The sequence below is a fragment of the Micropterus dolomieu genome, linkage group LG13, assembly GCF_021292245.1.
Source record: "Micropterus dolomieu isolate WLL.071019.BEF.003 ecotype Adirondacks linkage group LG13, ASM2129224v1, whole genome shotgun sequence".
NCBI classification, from domain to species: domain Eukaryota; kingdom Metazoa; phylum Chordata; class Actinopteri; order Centrarchiformes; family Centrarchidae; genus Micropterus; species Micropterus dolomieu.
In genome coordinates, this window is record NC_060162.1 from 21,343,338 (window position 1) to 21,363,488 (window position 20,151).

The following is a 20,151-nucleotide window of genomic DNA, read 5'->3' on the forward strand; positions in this document are numbered from 1 at the left end:
TGGAGCTGGTCACACTGCACAAAGGGTCATTTTATGAAAGACTTCTACGCAATCTGACTTCTTTTGCAACCAGTGGAGTCGCCCCCTGCTGTCATAAAATTTCAAATTTCCCATAATCTAACAGTTACTATTTTATTGTTTTCTTTCTTTTATTATGTATTTATTTATTATGGTGCAAAAGGGACACTATTGGCACCAACCTAAAGGAATAAGTACCCATGCTGGTAGTCAATTAAATTATTTCCAAATTGTCTTAATCATTTCATACATTTATGTATGTAGATTAATTTACTGAGTATTAGTTAATGTCTGAAAAATACCTGCGGTACACTCCACAAACATAAAGCACAAAACATAAGGGGTCATGCTGGTCCCACAACTCATATTTATTAATGAACACACAACACTGATTTACAGTTATTTACAGTAGCATCTTGCTTATTTTACAAACTCTAAAAAAAATGAAGGAATACAGCAAATAAAATTGATATAAGTGACTCAGTTTGTAAGACTTGAGAAAGTACCATGTATTTTGTCACTTCTTTGTTGTTCATCTGTAGGGTTGTCATGTGGTATGTTCCAAAATCATCTTCACCTTTATGTTTCACATGCAAACCTTTGCATCATTAACTGTAATTATGAAGTTAAATATGAGTTTTGCTTGTAACTGATCCTGTGTCAGTGATTCAGATCGGCAGTCATCAGACACTGGTCTCAATGTGAGGGGATGTCTTACAGTTCAGCATATGGGATAGCAGTCTGTGCTGGTGGTGGTACCTGGCACATGCACACACACACACACACACACACACACACACACAAACACACACACACAAACACACACACACACACACACACACAAAGACATTCACACATACACACCATGAGTAAGTATCAAAATATTTTGTTATTTAAACACTTTAAAATGAAGTGTCTGCTGAATGAAGTCATGCAGAAGAGGGTAGTGAACCGCACACTGTCAAACTACATGATTGGTCGTTGCAGCCTGCGGCTCGAGCATACAGATGTTTCATATTATGGCTGTAATGTCTGACACAGGTCACAGGTCTTTAACAAAGGCTTTGCTTTCTCAGTAAACTTCTTGCAGAGTTTATTTCATTTACGCATTTAACATTTCATTATGACTCTGTAGATGTCAATTCTCCTTAAGATGACATGACTTATTAAAGAAAATGAAACTAATGGCATCCTTTAAGAATGTTTTCAGGTGTATAAGATCACATACTGACTTGCCAATGACGCTCTGTATTTCTCTGTTCTCCTCCTCTTTGAGTTTCAGCAGAAACTGCTGCAGGATAGGAAGTTCCAGGTTCAGATACTGGGCTACCTGAGAGGAGAGGAGAGGAGAGGAGAAAAAAATTAAATACTGGATGCTGAGTATTATTTAAAGACATTTTGTATACCCTAAGGAAAAATATATAATGCTGTAACTCTCAAATACTAAATCTTTTTTTTTCTGATGCACTGACGTCACTAGAGGTTAAATACATGCTAAACAGGCCTTCTTTTCAATTGCTATCTGTCTTAATGGGAACAGAAGAAAACAAGGGGGTAACACATTTGGGTTAAGGGGGGACCTAGAAGTTAAAAATTACTTTTTAAATTTCGCTGTACATATTGAATAATTACAATGGAAAAACAGGGTACCAGCAGACACTGAATCCCCCCAACCCAAAAAACAACAACAAGAAAACAAAACAAAACAAAACTGTAATTACAGTGAATAGGGGGTAAACAATGGAAAGTTATTTACCAGACCTCTATTTAAGCACATAAATGTAACCTGTAAAACTATTTTACAGTTAGAGCTATAAAGACACACCCTTCATCCACGGCTAAGCCTAATACTTTGTTTCCTAGCAACAACAATATCATAAAAAAAATTAAAAACACTCTTCAATGATAAGTACTTCATTTTAAAAATGTTGTTGTTAAGAATATTTAGATAATAGACTGTTAGCCATTGTTCCTGCCTTCATACTCAGCAATGAATATAGTAATTAAAAATCCTTATGGAAAAAACTTGCTGGCTGTAATCTAAACTGTTACGTTTCTTCAATTATATATGTGAACATACTTCACATTTATGTGGCCACCCAGTTAGAGATGGACTTTCATTTAAATTATGGTATGTCCGTTACATCAGTGGCACAAGAAAAATGTCCTGGTGTTGGCAACATCTGACAAATACCATCATTCTTGATAACGAAAAAATATTCTCTCTGTAAACTCAAACGAAGCAGTGTGCACAATGTTTTAATATTACTATCTCTACCTCAGCCCCTCGAGAGGCGGGGCTAGAGTACTCACATCATTGCTAACTTCCTCTTCGTCCATGTCCATCAAAAAGATCCTCATGATGTCATCAGAGGGACCCTGTAGTATGCGCTCCCATAGGGGCAGGTCTCTGTTACTGAGCTTCCTCTTTTCTGGACAACACACACACACACACACACACACCAAATGCTATACATTAAAATACATTCTAAATATTTCTTTTACTGTGTATAACTCTGATTTGCAGACTAACCATACCTCCACTCTGATGGACACAGTACAGAGCAAACTCCTGGGGATCGTTCTCTATCTGTAAGAAGATAGAGAAGAACAATCCTTGTAAATCCTTGTTCAGCAAGGATTGTCTGAGGTCTATTATTTGTATTTAATAAATCACAATACTTCACAGTCTATATTTTGGTCTATTATTATGAATTATAATATATCAACTGGTAACAATAAATGTTTTGTCTTAATTGGAATTTTTGAAAATAGCTGTGTAATCTACTAAAGACTGAACAAGCACAATTAACTGGGTGAACACCCAGTTGGGGTTAAGAAGTAAAAACATTACAACTCCTGCATAAATTGACTTAAAGTATCAAAAGTAAAATTACTCATTGTGCAGAAAATGGTTCCTATTAGTATTATAAATGATGTTTCTGGATTAATATTTCTGGGGCATTTATGTGTATGTTGCATTGTACTGCTGTAGTTGTGTAACCAGGGTGTGAATTATACAGTGACAACTGGGGGGGTCAACTTTTTTTTTTCCAGGCCAAAAATAAAACCCAGTACAGCACAGAGAGGGATTCAGTAAACTAAAATCTTACAATGCTTACAATATCCTTTCTCATTTAACTAATGTGTGCAGTCTGTAGACGATGATAAATCAAATTCATTACACCAGTTGATGGGTGCCCCACAACTTTTTTAGTCAGAGGTCACTATTCTACAGCAAAACTGCCAGCAGGTCAGACACACAACAGCAGACCATCATGACCACTCAAAACAGACCCACACAATGTTGCACCAGAACCAAAGACACTATCATAAAATACAGTCTGCAGTATCATATCTAACTTTCTTTTTAGCAAATATCTCATGTTGACTGTGAATGAAATGTAATCTGCGTTCAATAAAGCAGTACACTGTTGGGGAATTGGAAATTTTTGGGTCCCAAATAATAATAAACAGTACAGTCAAAACCTGCTCCATGGCACTATATAAAAAAAACAATACATTTGAAATAACAAACCTGGATTTTAACATTTACCTAGCCTGGTAAAACTCCTGAATTCCACAGTGAAAACAAAGATCATGCATATTGTAGAAAGACTCACAAAATACTTAAAATTATATAATAAACTCTATATTGATGTCAAAATGTGTATCTACTATAACTAATCCTCAATTTCACTGCTCATGCCTAAGCACCAGTGTTGGATAGCAATTACATAAAATATGAAATGATATAGTGGAATGAGGGTGGGTTATCAGCTAGCTAACATCACATAACACATTTAAAGTAAAATAAATGCTAATTACAAAACTCTGAAGGTAGGAAAGTTAAGTGTATTAAAGCAGCTAGATAGCTCACTACTGACATTAACTGACACTGTTTCCCCTAGCGTGTGGTGGTCTGGACAAGTATATCCAGCTGCAGCCCGCAGACCTAACCAGATGTGACGGAAGTTGATGGAAGTTGAACTTCCAAATATGGTTTGTCCCAGAAGACACCGCACACAAAACGTGATGATGTTAATCTTGGCTCACGTACAGTATAGATCCTAATGCAAAGCGTTTTGTTCTTTAGAGGCCAACAACAGAACTTTAAATACACTTCTGAGAAGTTTTGAGGCGAGAAGTCAACTTTGTAGATTTCGAATATCAGCAGTTTTACAAAAATTGACGGCTAATCGAAAATGTGTTCAAATGTTTTCGGAGTTGAGAAGCTCCGACGGGTGTCAATATTATATAGCTGCAGTTATGTTACCGGAGGCTGCACAGCACGGCCTTACGGCAACGTGCTAGCAGATAGGGTTAACCAGTCGACATGCATACAATCAATAACTTAAGGCATTCACCCCTGTGATGGTTAGGGTAAGATTAATATTCTTCGGGGGGCTGTCAGGAATAGCTAGCTTGCCGGCAGCCGGTTAGCTCCCCCAGGCCCAGTCACACAGACCGCTGCGGCCAACATAGCAGACATGTCCAGCAACAGCTGAACGATAGTGTTCGTACCGTTATTCTAGCATTGAATTATCAGTAATGTAAAGTTTTAACCTAAATCAAGTTACATCTGGCTCGTGATGTACAGAATATTCTTGGTTTGTGAAACTTAAAATCACTTTGGAACAAATAAAATATACAACAACAGTGGTAACTGAAACATTGCTTTATTATTATCATTAGGCTATTATAAATAAACATTTGCAGGAATTTTAGTATTAATATACTATAATAATAATATATAATTATAGTATACTGATTACTACGTTAACGCTTATCTTATTTGTTTTTATTTAACGGCTCTGCGAGGGCAGAGCGGCCAAGATAAATGTCAATACATTTTGTGTGCGGTGGCTTCAGGGAGGTAATATAAGTGGAAGTTCAACTTTCGTCATGTTTGTCTGCAGGCTGCAGCTGGACACTTCTCGGACTGGACATTACTTTGAGAAAAGAAAGCGAGGAAGTTGAACTACCTGGTGAGTTCAGAAAATATGTGTCTGTAACTTTATTCCAGCTATCGTTGTACTTTACTGTGAACAAGTTAGCATAGCATAGCCCAGCTTGATCCGAACTACATTCAGAAAACATTTTAAAAGTTGTTGTCCTGCTGACTTGCTGACAGACCTGAAAAAGCATGAATTCATATGCCAAAAATAAATCAGCATCATATTGTAGTTATTTCAGCATCAGTTTTATCCGTTTATTGCAATTAAATCACAGTAAAATGTCTACTTTGGGTTCATTTAGCTGTAGTATTTGCGGATTATGTTTATTCGCTTAGTGTCCAGCGGTCAAACTCGCGCGAGTAAAGAGGGGCGAAGAAAACTTCGCTTTCAGTGTGAACGAACCTTTAGAGGGTCAAACCCCCCCAATCCCCCTCGTTATTCGAACCATGTGTGTAACTACTTCAAATACTGTTTTGGTCTTGACAGCCCTGTCAAGTATCAACTCCAACATGTATTAAATGTATAACACTATTAATTATATAAAAGTGGTAATGTACATTTTCACACAATTAAATTTTTTGTAGCTATTTATTTCAAGCATTTATCAATTACTTTGACTGATTAGACTTCTTTGCTTGCTTCCTAACTAGTTTTCACACACTAATGCATTCAATGAATACAATTTCACACACCTGCACCTCAGCCCTGTTTTCAGTTTTGTTCAGAGTATCCAACTTTTTTTAAATAGTATATTTCGCTTACAAAGCAGGATCATTTTTGTTTTTTGAATCACCAAATGTGGAGATACATGGTTTTAATTGGACAGGAAAGGTATGAAAAATGAATAATAAAAGTAATCTAAAAAGTAGCTAGAAACTAAAGCTGTCAAATAATGTGGTGGAGTAGAAATATAGAAAAATAAATTATGTATATATATATATTTCTTGTGCCTTTTTATACAATAGTGATGTGTCCTGCATTTTGACTCACCTTGAACTTGTTTAATAGCTGTTCAATGACCTGGTTTGTGGTCATCCTGCTGGAGATACGAACTTTAGTTGGAGTACCAAAGGACGGAGTGAAGATAGAGGTCTGTAGAAAACAACGAGATATTTGGTGAGCTACAGCACAGATGGGAGTGAGAGAAAAAGTGAGACATATGGAAAGGGAGAGGAGAATTGAGCTTGGCAGGAAGAACATTTTAAACCTACCTTATAGTTATAGAAGTGTCCATTGATAGAAAAGCGATGTTGTCTAACTTTCTCTCTTTGTGCTGCTGACATGCCCCTCCCCTTCCTCCTCTTGACCAATGAGGCGTCACTCATACAGCGAAACAGGTTGGACTCCGCCTCCAGCTCTAAGTTCTTACGCCTCACATGACGCAGTGTGGTGGTCTCATAAACAACTGGGCCTTTGGAGTGTGCAGAAACACATGACTAAAATGTCTCATATTCAACATGTGTTACACTATTTTCTTGTTTCATTTTTGCGAAACCAAACAGAAAAATAAATCACGATTGTATGTGAAAAATGAGGTTTCAAAACAATCAATGAGTTGATTGCATGTCTTTGAAAGAAAAAGAAACATTATGGAAAATAAAAACCAACCTGGTAAAGGACTGTTGACCACTGTGTCCTGTGTTGTCTCAGCCATCTCATCAATCTGGTGAAGGTCAACATATTCTCCCCATCGTGTCATACCCCTGCAAAGAAGAGAAAGAATTGTCCCAGACACTTAAAACGGATTTCCTGCATGTAGAAATGAACGGCGGTTAAATTTTACATGCTTTAATCTTGGCATGAAACATTTGATTTACACAAATGTTTATCATATGTTGCATGAAGGACACTGTGACTTTTTACTTGGAGCTTTTTTAGCTCGGAGAAATTTAGCATACTCAGTGTCTCTCATGTAGAGAGCCGCATATTTATTTGTGTTCTATTCTATACCAGTTTTAACTGGTCAAACAAATATGACAATTCCTTCTGCAAAATGGATATCTGGCAAAAAGAGGTGTGAGCCTGATGGCCAGATAAGCATGGGCTTGTGAATGCAAAGGTTCCAAAGCTCTTTGTATTTTGTTCCTTGTTGTTGACATAAAAACAAACCTCTCGTTTTCGAGCGGGCTGACTGGACTGGTTGGGTCAGACGACATCGGAAGAGCAAAGGGAATCATCTGCTTTTCGTCCTGTATTTTCAGCCTTATGGGTCTTCGCACTCCCCAGGAGATGTTCAGGAACCCTTCCACCACCACCACTCCATCAGCACCCTGTTACAGACAGAGACAGACCCACAGACACCTGTACGGTGTATAATTCTGGCCATAAAACCAATTTACATCCCACTTTATGGCCCAAATTCAAAAGCAGCTATGTAATAGCTAATAAATAAGAGTTCTGAAGACACTACTTAAGCTTCTCATGGTCAGTCTACTCTCCTGTGAATCGTCCAGCAAAGTTATGACAAACTTCAAGAGGCAGTAACAGGACTGGCTGGGAGAAAATATGAATTGATTTAAAACAAAACAGGAAATTTTAAGAATTCGATTATAAGATACCTGGGAGTAACTGAGGTGCAGCTGAGTTTGGTCCTTTAGGAAGTAGTTGTAGGTTCTCAGCAGTGAGAGAAACTCTGCTCTGCAATGAAAACAGCAGCAATGAGTGACTGAGTACATGGTGTTGCACATCATTACATAGCACAGAGCAGCACCACACAAGTTATGTAACTGTAATGTTCTCGTATTCATGGTCCAAATATGGCTGATTTATGAGTAATTGCTATAGTCTCTTCAGGGAAAACAAGACAACAATCATGTTTGCTTATCACTGAGCTTATTGAAGCTGGGGTAGACAAGTTATTTCAGAAGCATTTTCTGTTTACGTTCAACAGCAATCGATAAATCAATATCTGTAGCTTTCGCAGGACTGTAATAAGCACAGTCAATTATTGCATTCTTGGCTGGCCTACCTGCCTGTCTACATAGCTACCTGCATGCACTTCATTACACATAAAAATATGTTTTGGGGGAGTGGTTTTGGAGGGAGGCCTGCAGGGAGGTTGCCTGCCCCAGCTTTAATGTCTATATGTAACATTTACCGGACTGTACTAAAACTAAGTCTCAGCTGCATATAAAGTGACCCACCTGGACAGTTTCCTCCTGTCCCCTGCCTGGATCACTTGGAAACGTGCTGCTTCAGTCATCTTTGTTTACTGCAGAGAGAAAAAAATGAATGAACACATCATTCACAACAACAGCTACTGTAATCACACCATAGACACACACGGGCTACATCTGCCGACTTGTTGAATGGTATTTCTGCATGCGTGTTACTGTTGTACATGTTCCTTAACAGACACCTGAGAAGCATTATGTCAACATGGAGTAAGGAGCTGCACAGGAATTAAACTGCACTGCAATTGCCCAGCCAGCACGGTGTCACTCCTTCCAAAAATAAACAATATAATTGGAGTCTTACCTTCTCTAACATGGCAAATCAGAGCTCTCTTCTTAAATCTGTTTCTTTGTCTCTGTCTTTCTTCTTTCTGCGCTTTAAATATCTATTTCCTCTCTCTCTTGCTCTGTCTCTGAAGTTTTTTGTGTTATATTTATCCCTCTCTCGCTCTCTCTCTCTAGCTGTGCCTTTACTCTTTCACTTTCTTTTTTTGTCTCCAAGAGATTTAATAACAGTACTCCACCCAGTAACCAGTGATGACAGTGTAGACCCAACCATTTGTTTATTCTTCTGTCGGAGACACTGAAGCCTGTGCCTGTGCGCCTGTTGGAATATCCATGTGGCTTCTCTTTTTTGTTAATTAAATCTTTCTCCCTCTGTTCTTCTGAATGACACAGCAGTCTGTGCTGTTTGTCCCTTTCTTTCACTCTTTCGATCTCTCTCTGTCTCAGCCTGTTTGCTGCTAAGAAATATCTCAGGTATTCAGCAGTTGTCATCCCAGCAGGCCTCCACTCCCTATTAGACTGACAGCTCACTCTTGTACAGAGGGATGAACCATTTTACACCAGCAACAACAAAATTTAAAGGTGCAGTACGCAACATGTAGTAAATCCCACATTGTCATTGTCCAAAAAAAGCATGTGCCAATATGGCATGTGGACCGTGTGGAATCACATGTGATGTTTTACATTTCACAAAATTACATGTGAAATGGCATTCCACATAATGATAACATGTCTAATGTAATTAACATATGATGAATTCTTATGTGCTTTTTATTCTAAACATGTAAAAGTGAGAACACCTTCTTTGTAATTCGACTGTAAGTTACAAGTTAGTTGTTCAGAATGAAAAAGTGTCATTAATACATAATAATAATGATAGAATGTATAGGATCAGTGCAAACCCCTTAAATAAGTACCCATAAGTGCCCAAAGGGTGAATGAATATCATATGTTCATGGCTAGCAGTGAACAGGTTGTGGCAACTAAGATTAAGCACAGAAGTTTTACTTAAGCAAAATCAATAAAATCATCAGGAAAAGAACAAGCTAAATGTTTGTCAGACAGCAGCAACTGTACTAGGAACAGCTGCATATTTTTTATGTTTGTTTCATGTTTAGCTTAGGGAGAGGAAAGTGGAACTAATATTACACTTTACTGACTCAAGGTATTCTGCTTATACCTGTACAAAGCATATAACAAGGGCAGAGTTATGAGTGGGACTAAGTGATGAGTGAGCTTAAAATTCAGATAGGAATCTTTAACTTAGTCTCTTTAACTTGTCTAACTTGTTTAGCTGCAAATTGCATTGCTTACCTGTTTATTTGCTTATAAGCTCCCTTAATTTTTTATTCATTTTAATTCTTTCCATCATATTATTTTATCATGTAACCTCTCTATTTTTATTTAAAGCTCTATCCTTTAATTTACTGTGTGATAAATTGATTTTGATAAACAGAGGTCAGTCAGGTCAGAGGTCTGAATGGTGCATGCCTGAGAAACACTTAAATCTGCCTTTTATTTTTCTAGATTTTAACAGGGATCCAAGGGCACCTTTCCAGGTACAGGATCTAATTCACTTGATCACAGCACTCAATTACCGTCTACTGGTTTGGAGCTGCTCACTTACTCATTTGTAAATCTGGGCTGTACACAGTGACGCCATGTTTGTGTCTGAGCAGACTTTGCTGGGGAAGGGCAGATGTAGTTTTGCAAAAGGTTAATGAAGGTTAATAAAAGCTTCTTCATTGCAGAATAAATACAGTAAAAAAGCACTGAAGAAGCGTTAGACTGGATAAATGTGCCGATTACACCATGTGCAAGAAGTCCAAAGATTCACAGCTTTCTCTTTTATCTTTAACTTGAACCGATGAGGGCACTTCACTGTGTGTCTTTCAAGCCTCAACATGCAGATTTTAAGATCCCCTGGAACAAATACATCAGAACTGTATGTGTTATTGTGCACAGTCAAGTCAAGTCAATTTTATTCACATAACCCAAAGTCACAAATTTGCATCAAGGGACTTTATTGTATAACATACAACACCCTCTATTGTAAGACCGTTGATTCAGAGAAGGAAAAAGGTTTAACAGGGAAAAATGGAAGACACCTGAGCAGCAGAGAAGGTGCATGTCTACATATTGCTTTTGTGCGTGTGTGTGTGTGTGATTTGTGAATCATATGCCAACAGCCATCACAAGAGAACTACTCATAAATGGTCAACATTGCAAAGTCAATGGGCACTTCCCCCTATTCAGAGGTTGTTCCACTATACTTCCAGCGAGGTATTGGTATGTGTGTTTAAGTTCAGGTTTGATTGACTGGTGGCAAAAAGTCTACACCATGACCTCATGAGGCTTGATAGAAAACCAAGACAGTTCTTAGATATTTACCACCAATGGGCTCAAATGTAGAGCAATACATTCCAAATGCAGGGTATGCAAGATGTTAATTAAAGGCCATTGTAAGCTTGATTGAACTCAACTTTCAAAGAGGCACTATCAGAAGTGAGCTGTAGAACTATTCATGCTGTCATTATGAATTTCTCTCATAAAGCCAAACCAGCACACGCATGTGGTGGGCGGAGCAGAGGGTGCAGTGTATGTACGCAATAAGATACAAGCTTTTATAAAATTGTGGGCCGGAAAAACATAGCCAGCGGGAAAATTGCCAAGGTACACCATGACACACCCAGCTTCTCCCTTTATTGTCTTCCTGCCACTCCAAATCTCTCTCTCGCTGCCTCTCTTTCGCCCTTGCCTTTCTATCTTTGTACGACGGGACAAATGCTCTTCCTCACTCACATGCACAGATTTGACCTTAAGTAAACTAGGTAATGTTAGTATAGTGCCCCCTAATGGGTTCTGTTACACATCTACTTTTAGGCAACTTTTTTAGGCAACATATCTGGTGTGTTGCTTACCAAATTAAAGTATAGCAGACCAGTAAAATTAGTTGCATTATTTTATCAAAATTAGGAAATAGTTATTCATGCTATTGAAACCCACACACATAAACAGTTAATGCACCTAAAATTTAAGTCATATGAATTTTGCATTGAAACAAATTGAAGCATAAAAGAAAGGTGATCAAACGTTCATTCACTCCTACCTGGCCAGGCTTCTCCAGACAAATGAAGCTGGGTCAATCCATGTTTGAGGACTTGTACCTTGCGTGTGTGTTTGTATGCGTGTGTGTTTGTTGATAGGTCCAGAGTACAGTGCGTGTGTTAGGAGGTGAGCTAGTGTAGCACACTGCAGCAGCTGGTTAATTATTGCAGGACACGTTGAGACAGTGTTGGGAGGGAGGGGCGGCTGACTGACTGACACCAGATATGACTCAACTGTGTTATGTGGGTATGAGTGTGTGTGTGTGTGTGTGTGTGTGTGTGTGTGTGTGTGCGTGTGTGCATGTTTAGAGAGAGAGGGAGGTCTGACCAGTGGACTGCTGTTAACCAAGTGTTAAAACAATATGTAGATTGCAATTTTGTGTATGTGTAGCAGGGTCTAATAGGATACTGAAATGTAGTCACTGACATGATGTAGGAAGAATGTGATATAAAACCTAGACATCTAGAAAACATTCAGTTTTCAAACACACTTTGTCTAGTTTAGGCCTAGGTCATAAAATATGGCTTTCTGAAACCAGCAGGAAAGAAGAAGAAGAAGATATACTTTATTAATCCCTCAAGGGGAAATTCATTTTTTCACTCTGGTGTTATTATTGTTATTAGTATACACACACAGTCTGAAACACATGCAAATGGAACAACACGCGGAGAGAGTTCAGAGTGACGAGGCAGCCAATCAGTGCGGCGCTCAGAGCAGTTGGGGGGTTCAGGGGCTTGCTCAAGGCCACCTTCAGCAGTGCCCAGGAGGTCAGTGTGTTTTAAAGAGTTATCTGACTCCCTTGTGCATGTGGAATATATACTTTATAGTATAGTTTTATTCCAAAATTCTAATACATTTTGGAATGGAGATTTCCATTATCTATAAGCCATAATTATCAAGATTAAAACAAACAAATATATATATATATATTAACATATTAACTTTATACGTAATATATCTAGACTATATGAAAGTTTCACTTTTTTAATTTAAATTAGGGAAGAAAATGAACTTTTCACAATATTATTTTTTTCCCGATGCACCTGTAGCAGATTCATCTTCATAGTCTTCACCATAGATGGTGCCCTTTTAGATCTCCTTGAAAAAACTTTGAAATCCTTCACTACCCAATTCAGGCATAGAGTACCCCAGAGATCAGTCCATGGTCCTTTCCTGTTCTCTCTCTCATGTTACCTTTGGGTTAAGTATTTAAAGGGGCAATATGTTGTTTTCAGTGGCCACTAGAAGAGCGGTTTTAAGAGTGCATTCGCTGCATTTAGCCAGCGTGATACAAGCCCTTTTTGCTTTTCAGTAACCAACGTTATTTGTGAGTCTTTCACCGGTGGCTCAGCAATGTCAGCACAGCTAAATGTATTGGATGATAAGGAAACGGTGAGAGCTAGACTGAATATTAAATGACATTGTTGCCACACTGAATGGGTCTTCCATTATGATGCATTACTGTATATTATGTGGGTCACATAAGTTACAGCAAGTGAGACAGTGGAGAAGCTGCGGTCTGAGTACTGGTAAAACAACAATAAATCTAAACTGAACGTTACAAAGCAAACACCAGTAATTTAGATCTGTGCTAAAGACGGCTGGCCGCCCAAGGCTAGTATAAACAAATTGCTCCACATTTGCTTTTTACCGTTACATCATTTCTTGTGAAGTAATGTGGAAAGCAAAATAACGAAATAACTACAGCAGGGGTCGGCAAATAAGTCTGGCATTGGGACAATTTTTTTCAAGCTGTTATAGGGTGGGCCAGAACAACATCAAATTATTTATATTCATATGTACAATATGTTTAGCTCAGTCGGTACTGTGCGGGACTCCCCGTAGGTAGGTTGTAAATCAATTCCAACTCACAGTGGATATTTTTTTTCTCCCTTGTTGAACAAAAGGACACTTTTGCACATGCTCATAATAAAGCATGTGCTGCAATGTGTGCGTGTTCCGGCATTTGATCCGCATTCATAAACCTGTGGACACTTATTTTCATTTCCCTGAGGAAATTCAGGAGAATCCAATTGCACGTTTACTGACGCTTTTTCAGAGGTGTGTCAAGCAAGCCAGAGACTCTTGAATTTCCTTGAGAACTCTTCTAAGTAAAAGCTCTTGATAAACTCGACATGAAGCATTGCTGCAAAAGACGTTCTCATGCTTTTATTTTAGAGGTATAATCACTTAACAGGAAGTGATTGTGTGAGTAACTGTAGCTAGATCTATTTCAGCACCAGCAATCATAAATTTATTTAGCCTATTTTTCTGCTATCAAAGCAATCTGGCCGCGGGCCAGATACTATTGCTGGTGGCCGCCTATGCCTAGGCAGGCAGCCTATTGCGGACCACTAAACTACAGTATTCTGCACCGGGATAACGTCAACTGCTCGGTGTTAGCCGGCGAGCTAACGTTATCTAACATGAGCCAACTAAAGCACAACATCACAATTTATTTCACATGCTTTGTTTTTGGTTCAGGACTCTTACCATTAAATTTCAAGTCAAATTTCTACACACTCAGGGACCTTGTCTTCAAGCTTTATTACATGTGACCAGTAACTATAACCATGCCTTAGTGTTTATGCTCTCTGAAGAGAAAACAGCGGTTTAGTTCTACTGTTATGACACAAACATTGTAATTCAATGCCCCACAATTAAAGTACATACAGGATTACTGTATGCATGTAATGCAAACCACTTGGGACAGTATGGGATTAATATCCTTCCTTGATTCAAAACTGAAAATAAAGTTCTGAAAGGTTGAAACTAAGTGTTTTGCAAGATCGTTCTTGCTTGGATTTGCTGCACCTAAAAACATTTGACAGCTGAATCAGATTATTGTGAGTCAGTTTAGTTTTCAATAAAAAAAGTAGTTGCCTTTACATCCAAAGGTGTCTTTGAGGATGAACTGATGAATGGCAACCCATCTGTTAATGGTCATTGTTCATTCATTGTAGACAATAACAATGAACTCCAGGATGAAGCTGTCCACAAATATATATGTCTTCTTCTTTTCGTCCTCCTGTGAGTGATGACCACAGCATGCTGCCTTGTCTTCAGTGCTTTAGGCCATAAAAGAAAAAAACAACAATACAAATAGTTGTTACTGGTTAACTACAGTAAAGTCAACTTTAAAATGACTGCACTACCACACATAAAACGTGGTTTAATAGAATAATCACATTTAACAAAAGCATACATTTTGGCTTAATAACTGTCGAGATTTGTCTGGTTGATAGTCTCCATTGATAGTTTACTGTAAGTTAAGCATTTTACGCAGCATAAATTAGCCTAACGGCTAGCGGACTTTTCCATCTCCTCATAGCTTAACAAATTACATGTTATTTATACTATTTCTTACTCACCGCTGGTTCAGTTACTGCATCTCCCGACACAACACCACGGGTGACATCGCGCTGATGAACAAACCGCCCTGAACTACTACCCGTTACAGATTTCTTTTCCACATCCATGCACCGCTTGGACGGAGACAGCCAGCCCGTCCAGGGAGCCGTGCTTCCTGAACACGTAACCTGTCCGCGTCTGTCATTGGCGGAGCAGTCTGTCAATCCCTCTATCCAGTAAATATGACTTGTGATTGGACCGTACTTCAGCAGACAGCCAAGCTTGGCCAAGAGCAGAAGGCCCTGCCTGCAGGCCTTTTTTTTTAAGTTCCGAGGTTGCGAAACTTCATTTTCGCTCAGTCTGAGTTTCTGAGTTTCAGAGCAGAGCTGCGTGACAACGCTGCCACAAATCACGTGAGTCGCTAGCTCGCAACTGTGTAGGCGTATCTCGGCAAAGTGGGTGTTTTAAACTCAGTTCTGAAAAAATAGTCTGCAATAGGAGTGCAAATGTAATGTAATAAAGTTTCGCCCTTTTGAACCTCAATTTTCAGAGTTTCAAAACTTTTTTTCACACACATTTGCACACCAGTTTTCAGATCACCATTTACAAGGTTTCAAACCTGGACAACAAATTAATACGCTGGGAGAACACTGACAAATTTGAAACTCTGAAGAAGGAAAACTCAAAAACAACATAATGGTTGCAGAGATTTTTTTTATTGTTTACATTTTGCAAGCTTGCAAATCTTAGTTTTCGATCTTCCAAAACTTTTTTTGGTAAGATTTTGAGTTTTCAACCTTTCAGAACTTTATTTTTTCAGTTTTGAATCAAGGCAGAATATTAATCCCATAGGACAGAAGCCTTATGCCAGCAGGCTCCAACAGACTACAAGCAGTATCCAGTTTTTTTTAAATAAATAAAATATCTTTTTAAACATGTTTGCAAAACGTATTTTGCACAATGTACATTTTACTGTTGTGGTGCTAATTCAAGAGCAGTTGAACACTTGTGTCAGCAGAGGGAGTCAGAGTATCAGTACTAAAGTTGTCCAGAATTATACTGCTGAGTCAGTGGTCCATGACAAAGTAGTAGTTTGACAATGTAATGGGTTTTGTATTTGTTTTTGTCAGGGTTTGCATCCTCAGATGTGTTTGAGATGCGGAGGTGCGCTGCATTTATTAGAAAAAAATACTGCTGAAAAAGAAGCTTACTCTTATTCTGCCATGAAGTACAAATTACCTTGCATGGCAGCACCACCTAGTGGTGTGAAGTGGCAACAAGAACAAGAACTACTAAAATCATATACTGGTCTGCTTGTGTGTGTGTGTGTGTATATATATATATATATATATATATTGTATATATATATATATATGTGCGTGCGTTGTTTGATCTAAGACATGAAGATGGAGGGAGATGAGAGTTGCACAAATGTACAGTATAAAAGGGATAAAGAGGAAGGGACCCACTGAAAGACAAACACTGGGCAAGAAACTACATCTACTAGCTTTGGCACATGACAAGACAAAAGACAAGGGCATGGCATCATGAACGGCAGCCTCACTATCACAAGTGATGGTATTGTCCGTAATATACAATTGAAGCCTCATACAAAACAACAGTCACAACTAGTGACAGTTAAACCTAATTAAAAAAAGTCTTAGAACGCTAGTTGTTCCTTAACAACAATGTGTAATGCTAACTGTGCCTGCCAAGGGAAGTACAATAGTTGACTCCATCCAAAGCAGAATGGATAAGGAGCGAATGAACTGAAATGCCATTCCTTTCCTAAAATAAAACAGGACATACAGGCTGGCAGGCAACAGGTGGACACAAAGGCTGTCTCCTGGACTCTGTGTGTGTGTGTGTGCATCAAAGTGTAACAGTAAATACATGTTAAGTAGCGAGTTGGAATACGCCTGTGTGTACATTTCTTTGTAAAAATATGGACAGCTGTTTTCCAGTATGTGATGCTTCACACATATTGTTAATGTTGTTTATCTGCATGTAAAACAGCATATTAATGAGAAAAGAAGGTTCAGATGCACATACCATATATTGTAGCTTACTGTATTTGACTGGTAATCTATCCTGTCCTATATTGGGTAAAATTCTGTGTTACAGAAGTTGAAACTTGGACTAGATTGGATACAAATGGGATTGGAGATATGTGACAGCAAAAAAGTGATTGAAAAGTGGATTTGTACTATATTTGTGCAGCAATGTTTGCTATCTCTGAGTTTTGGACTTCTGGTATATAGCTTCACTGAGACAAATATACTTTATGTCAACTAAAATGGCCTAAAGCGCGGAACCTTGAATGCAGCTTTTTCTGTGTTTCGATGAATAAACAGTGGACTGACACTGTTGTTGATTACTGTGAATGAGGATAACACTCTAAAGGCATTGGAGCTTTGAGCGTGGCTACAAAACCTGTGAGTGACTGTACATGAGGACAGCTAGCAGCTGCCACTGTCCATCACAAACACACACACACACACACACACACACACACACACACACACACACAGAGTGACTGAGCTGGTGCTTGTTGAGCACAGAGCTCATGGCTGTCCCTGGCTAAGACGCAGACGCACACAGTGAAGAAACACACCGAGTGAACCAACAAGAGCATCGCCTTACCTGCTATGGGATTCTAACCACCAGCTTATTCTGTACCGGTGAAAAAGATTTGTCAAGGCGTTCTAGAGCCAGGATGAAGATTGTAGAAACCATTTCAGTCTTCAAGATCCTCTTTCTGCTGGTTCTGGTCACCTCAAGTTACGGGATACAGAGAGGTACATGAGTTTTTCATTTGCTTGCAGAGTTGTTAAGAGTGTGTTTTGTAACATAGGTTTATCAAAAGCATATTGAAGTATTGCACACCTAAAACACTGTGACTTTTGTATGCCTTAATTAATAGAAGAGAAGAAACTGTCTTGTGCTTACTTAGATATAATATTAATTGTCACAAAATGTAAACAATGTACAAAACAGAAGAAGGAAAAGGGACATGGATAAGCAATATAGCCCGGTGCTGTATTTACAATATAGAGATTTTGCTAAATCTTATCTCTGAATGTGCACCAATGCGTGAGTAAATATGAAAAGCTCAGTAGGCTAAAGATAACATATTCAACAATGCATAGGTAAGTAACAAATAAATATCATGGAGAGCATCCTCTATTCTGGCACTTGAGTTTTTTTAACCGTGTGTAAAGACTTTTCCTAAAGAGAATGCAGGTTGAGTTTCCCCACATACGTACACATCACCTGTTTTCCACCGCATCCTGCAGGGAAAAGGAGAAGGTGTTTATAGGCCTACATAGTGTAAATGTGACTAAATCTATATCCTTCCTACATTCTGGCATATCCTCTCTGCAGGCTGTTGTAAAGGTGGTTAGGAACTGGTTATTCCCTTCGCTGTTTGCAGATGATTCGCCTCCACCACAGCCGTGCCGTGCGAACATGATCAGAAACTAAGTGGGCACCATGCAACTTTAATTCCTGTGTTTCTTCAGTAATCGAACTCAGAGGCTTTAATCAACTTCAATAGCTGTAATAAACCTCTCATCTGTTTTGCACTTGCCATATGAAAGCATTGATAATGAAAAGATAAAAGGTCCAGATATAATGAAAAAATGGACATCTTGTGGGCTGACTTTTGACAGCAAGTTCAGCTGTGGCATCAGGATTTCAGGACATGTGAGATGGGTACCATATCGAATGCTGGCACAATTTTACAGTTCCATACACAGGCCTTGACATACAATACATGTTTTATTAGTACAGATGTACAGTACAGTCAGAGAAACAGGTGGTGTAGATGCTGTCACATTCTGTCGGGGTAGATATTGTAGCTGGTGAACTAGGTTGAGTTGACACGGTGTTGGGCTGGACTTGGCAGACGGCCTGTGCGTTGTGTAATGTATCGGTGATTAGAAGCTTGAAACGAATGTGGATGGCATCTTTCTTGTTGGTCCAAATCACTGAAGGCATCCTGTCAGCACTAATTTGTAGATCCGAGTGAGAAAAATGATTTGCCTGTCAGTAATGTTACCAAACACTTTAAGCAAGGAAAGTCAAGTTTATTTGTGTAACACATTCCAACAATTAGGCAATTCAAAGTGTTTTACATAAAACAGAAAAGCAACATAGAATAGAATAAAACAGGACAGTGTAAGATATTAATCAAAAGCCTTAAATTTGTTTTAATAAAAGGCAGGGTTTAAAAGAAAAGTCTTCAGTCTTGAATTAAAAGAACTGAGAGTTTTGGTAGATCTGCAGTTTTCTGGGAGTTTGTTCCAGACATATGGAGCATAAAAACTGAACGCTTCTTCTTCATGCTTAGTTTTGACTCTGGGGACATAAAACGGGCCTGTCACAGATGACCTGAGAGGTCTGGAAGGTTCATATGGTAGCAGAAAACAACTAATGCCGATGTTGTGCAAATACAATATTGTCAGAATCATTGGAATTCTTTCCAGGGCTACCGCATCCTCAGTACCCGAAGGTAATAGAGTGTGTTGGACAGTAAAGATTGTGAGTCCTTATACAGTATGCTTTGATTACCAGCATGAAATTCCTCCTAAATACCATAAGTTGATGTTTTTAAATGTCCTTGAATGTACTGGTTACACAAACAAGATACTGTATGTGTTAATTAGTCAGCAGTAGTTTTTAACGTTGGACAGAGTCAGCTGTCTCCCAGCTTCACAGTAAAGCTAGGTAAAAACGCAAAAACGCTGTTAGACTAAAATAAAATGGAGGGACCGAGTACGAGCAAGGTTTGGGTTTTCAAGATCTAATGTAATCACCCGTGACTGGAGTGAGGACAGTTTTACAAGCTGTGGCTACAAACGAATATTTAGCAACTCTGGATTGACAAGTGCTGTAAAATGCATTATTATATAATTATTATTGCCTCTTTGTTGTGGCTCTGAGGCGTGGGTGAAGTTGAGCAAAGCTGAGATGGATGTCACAAAAGGATTCACTTTCATGTGTTCTGCTAGGCTGAGCTGTCTTTTATTTGCTGTGTTTGATTTCATTTGAAATGAGTGTGAGCAAACAGTTAAAATGAATGTTAATCAACTAGTGACAGCATGAACCAAAACAATATTACACCTCCTTTCCTGCAGACAAATACATGCAGAATCAACATTTTCTGTCAAAAGCACAATGTCTTTTAGTCAACTACGCCGGAGGCCAGTATTATTGTAAATATGCCCTAGAAGCACGAATCAAGACCACTTATGCAT

The 20,151-nt window shown here is 38.6% G+C and overlaps 2 protein-coding genes and 1 long non-coding RNA gene across 6 annotated transcripts in view; 2 read left to right on the forward strand and 1 right to left on the reverse strand.

Annotated features, from left to right (window-relative positions):
- Positions 1–362: 362 nt before the first annotated feature.
- rassf6 (Ras association domain family member 6) overlaps positions 363–20,151 on the reverse strand; it is a 54,414-nt gene continuing 34,625 nt past the window's right edge. The window contains exons 2-12 of one of the 4 annotated variants that reach the window (XM_046067466.1): positions 17,537–17,668; positions 8,120–8,187; positions 7,535–7,613; positions 7,086–7,246; positions 6,585–6,679; positions 6,188–6,387; positions 5,967–6,068; positions 2,557–2,608; positions 2,332–2,450; positions 1,251–1,348; positions 363–777 (exon numbers count right to left, since the gene is read on the reverse strand). In XM_046067466.1, coding sequence (XP_045923422.1) covers positions 702–777; positions 1,251–1,348; positions 2,332–2,450; positions 2,557–2,608; positions 5,967–6,068; positions 6,188–6,387; positions 6,585–6,679; positions 7,086–7,246; positions 7,535–7,613; positions 8,120–8,178 — 1,041 coding nt within the window. In that variant the 5' untranslated portion in view covers positions 8,179–8,187; positions 17,537–17,668 and the 3' untranslated portion in view covers positions 363–701. Of the gene's footprint in view, positions 778–1,246; positions 1,349–2,331; positions 2,451–2,556; positions 2,609–5,966; positions 6,069–6,187; positions 6,388–6,584; positions 6,680–7,085; positions 7,247–7,534; positions 7,614–8,119; positions 8,188–11,543; positions 11,630–17,536; positions 17,669–20,151 lie in introns of those variants that run through there. The other 3 variants (XM_046067469.1, XM_046067467.1, XM_046067468.1) reach the window with 3 other exon arrangements.
- On the forward strand, positions 4,112–6,595 carry LOC123982090. Its single transcript, XR_006827899.1, has 3 exons — positions 4,112–4,628; positions 4,938–5,006; positions 5,985–6,595. It is a non-coding gene; the product is annotated as an uncharacterized LOC123982090 (long non-coding RNA).
- The window catches only part of musk (muscle, skeletal, receptor tyrosine kinase), a 34,596-nt gene continuing 32,054 nt past the window's right edge, over positions 17,610–20,151 (forward strand). The window contains exon 1 of the mRNA XM_046067684.1: positions 17,610–17,691. Within this exon, the coding sequence (XP_045923640.1) occupies positions 17,610–17,691 (82 nt within the window). The remainder of the gene's footprint in view (positions 17,692–20,151) is intronic.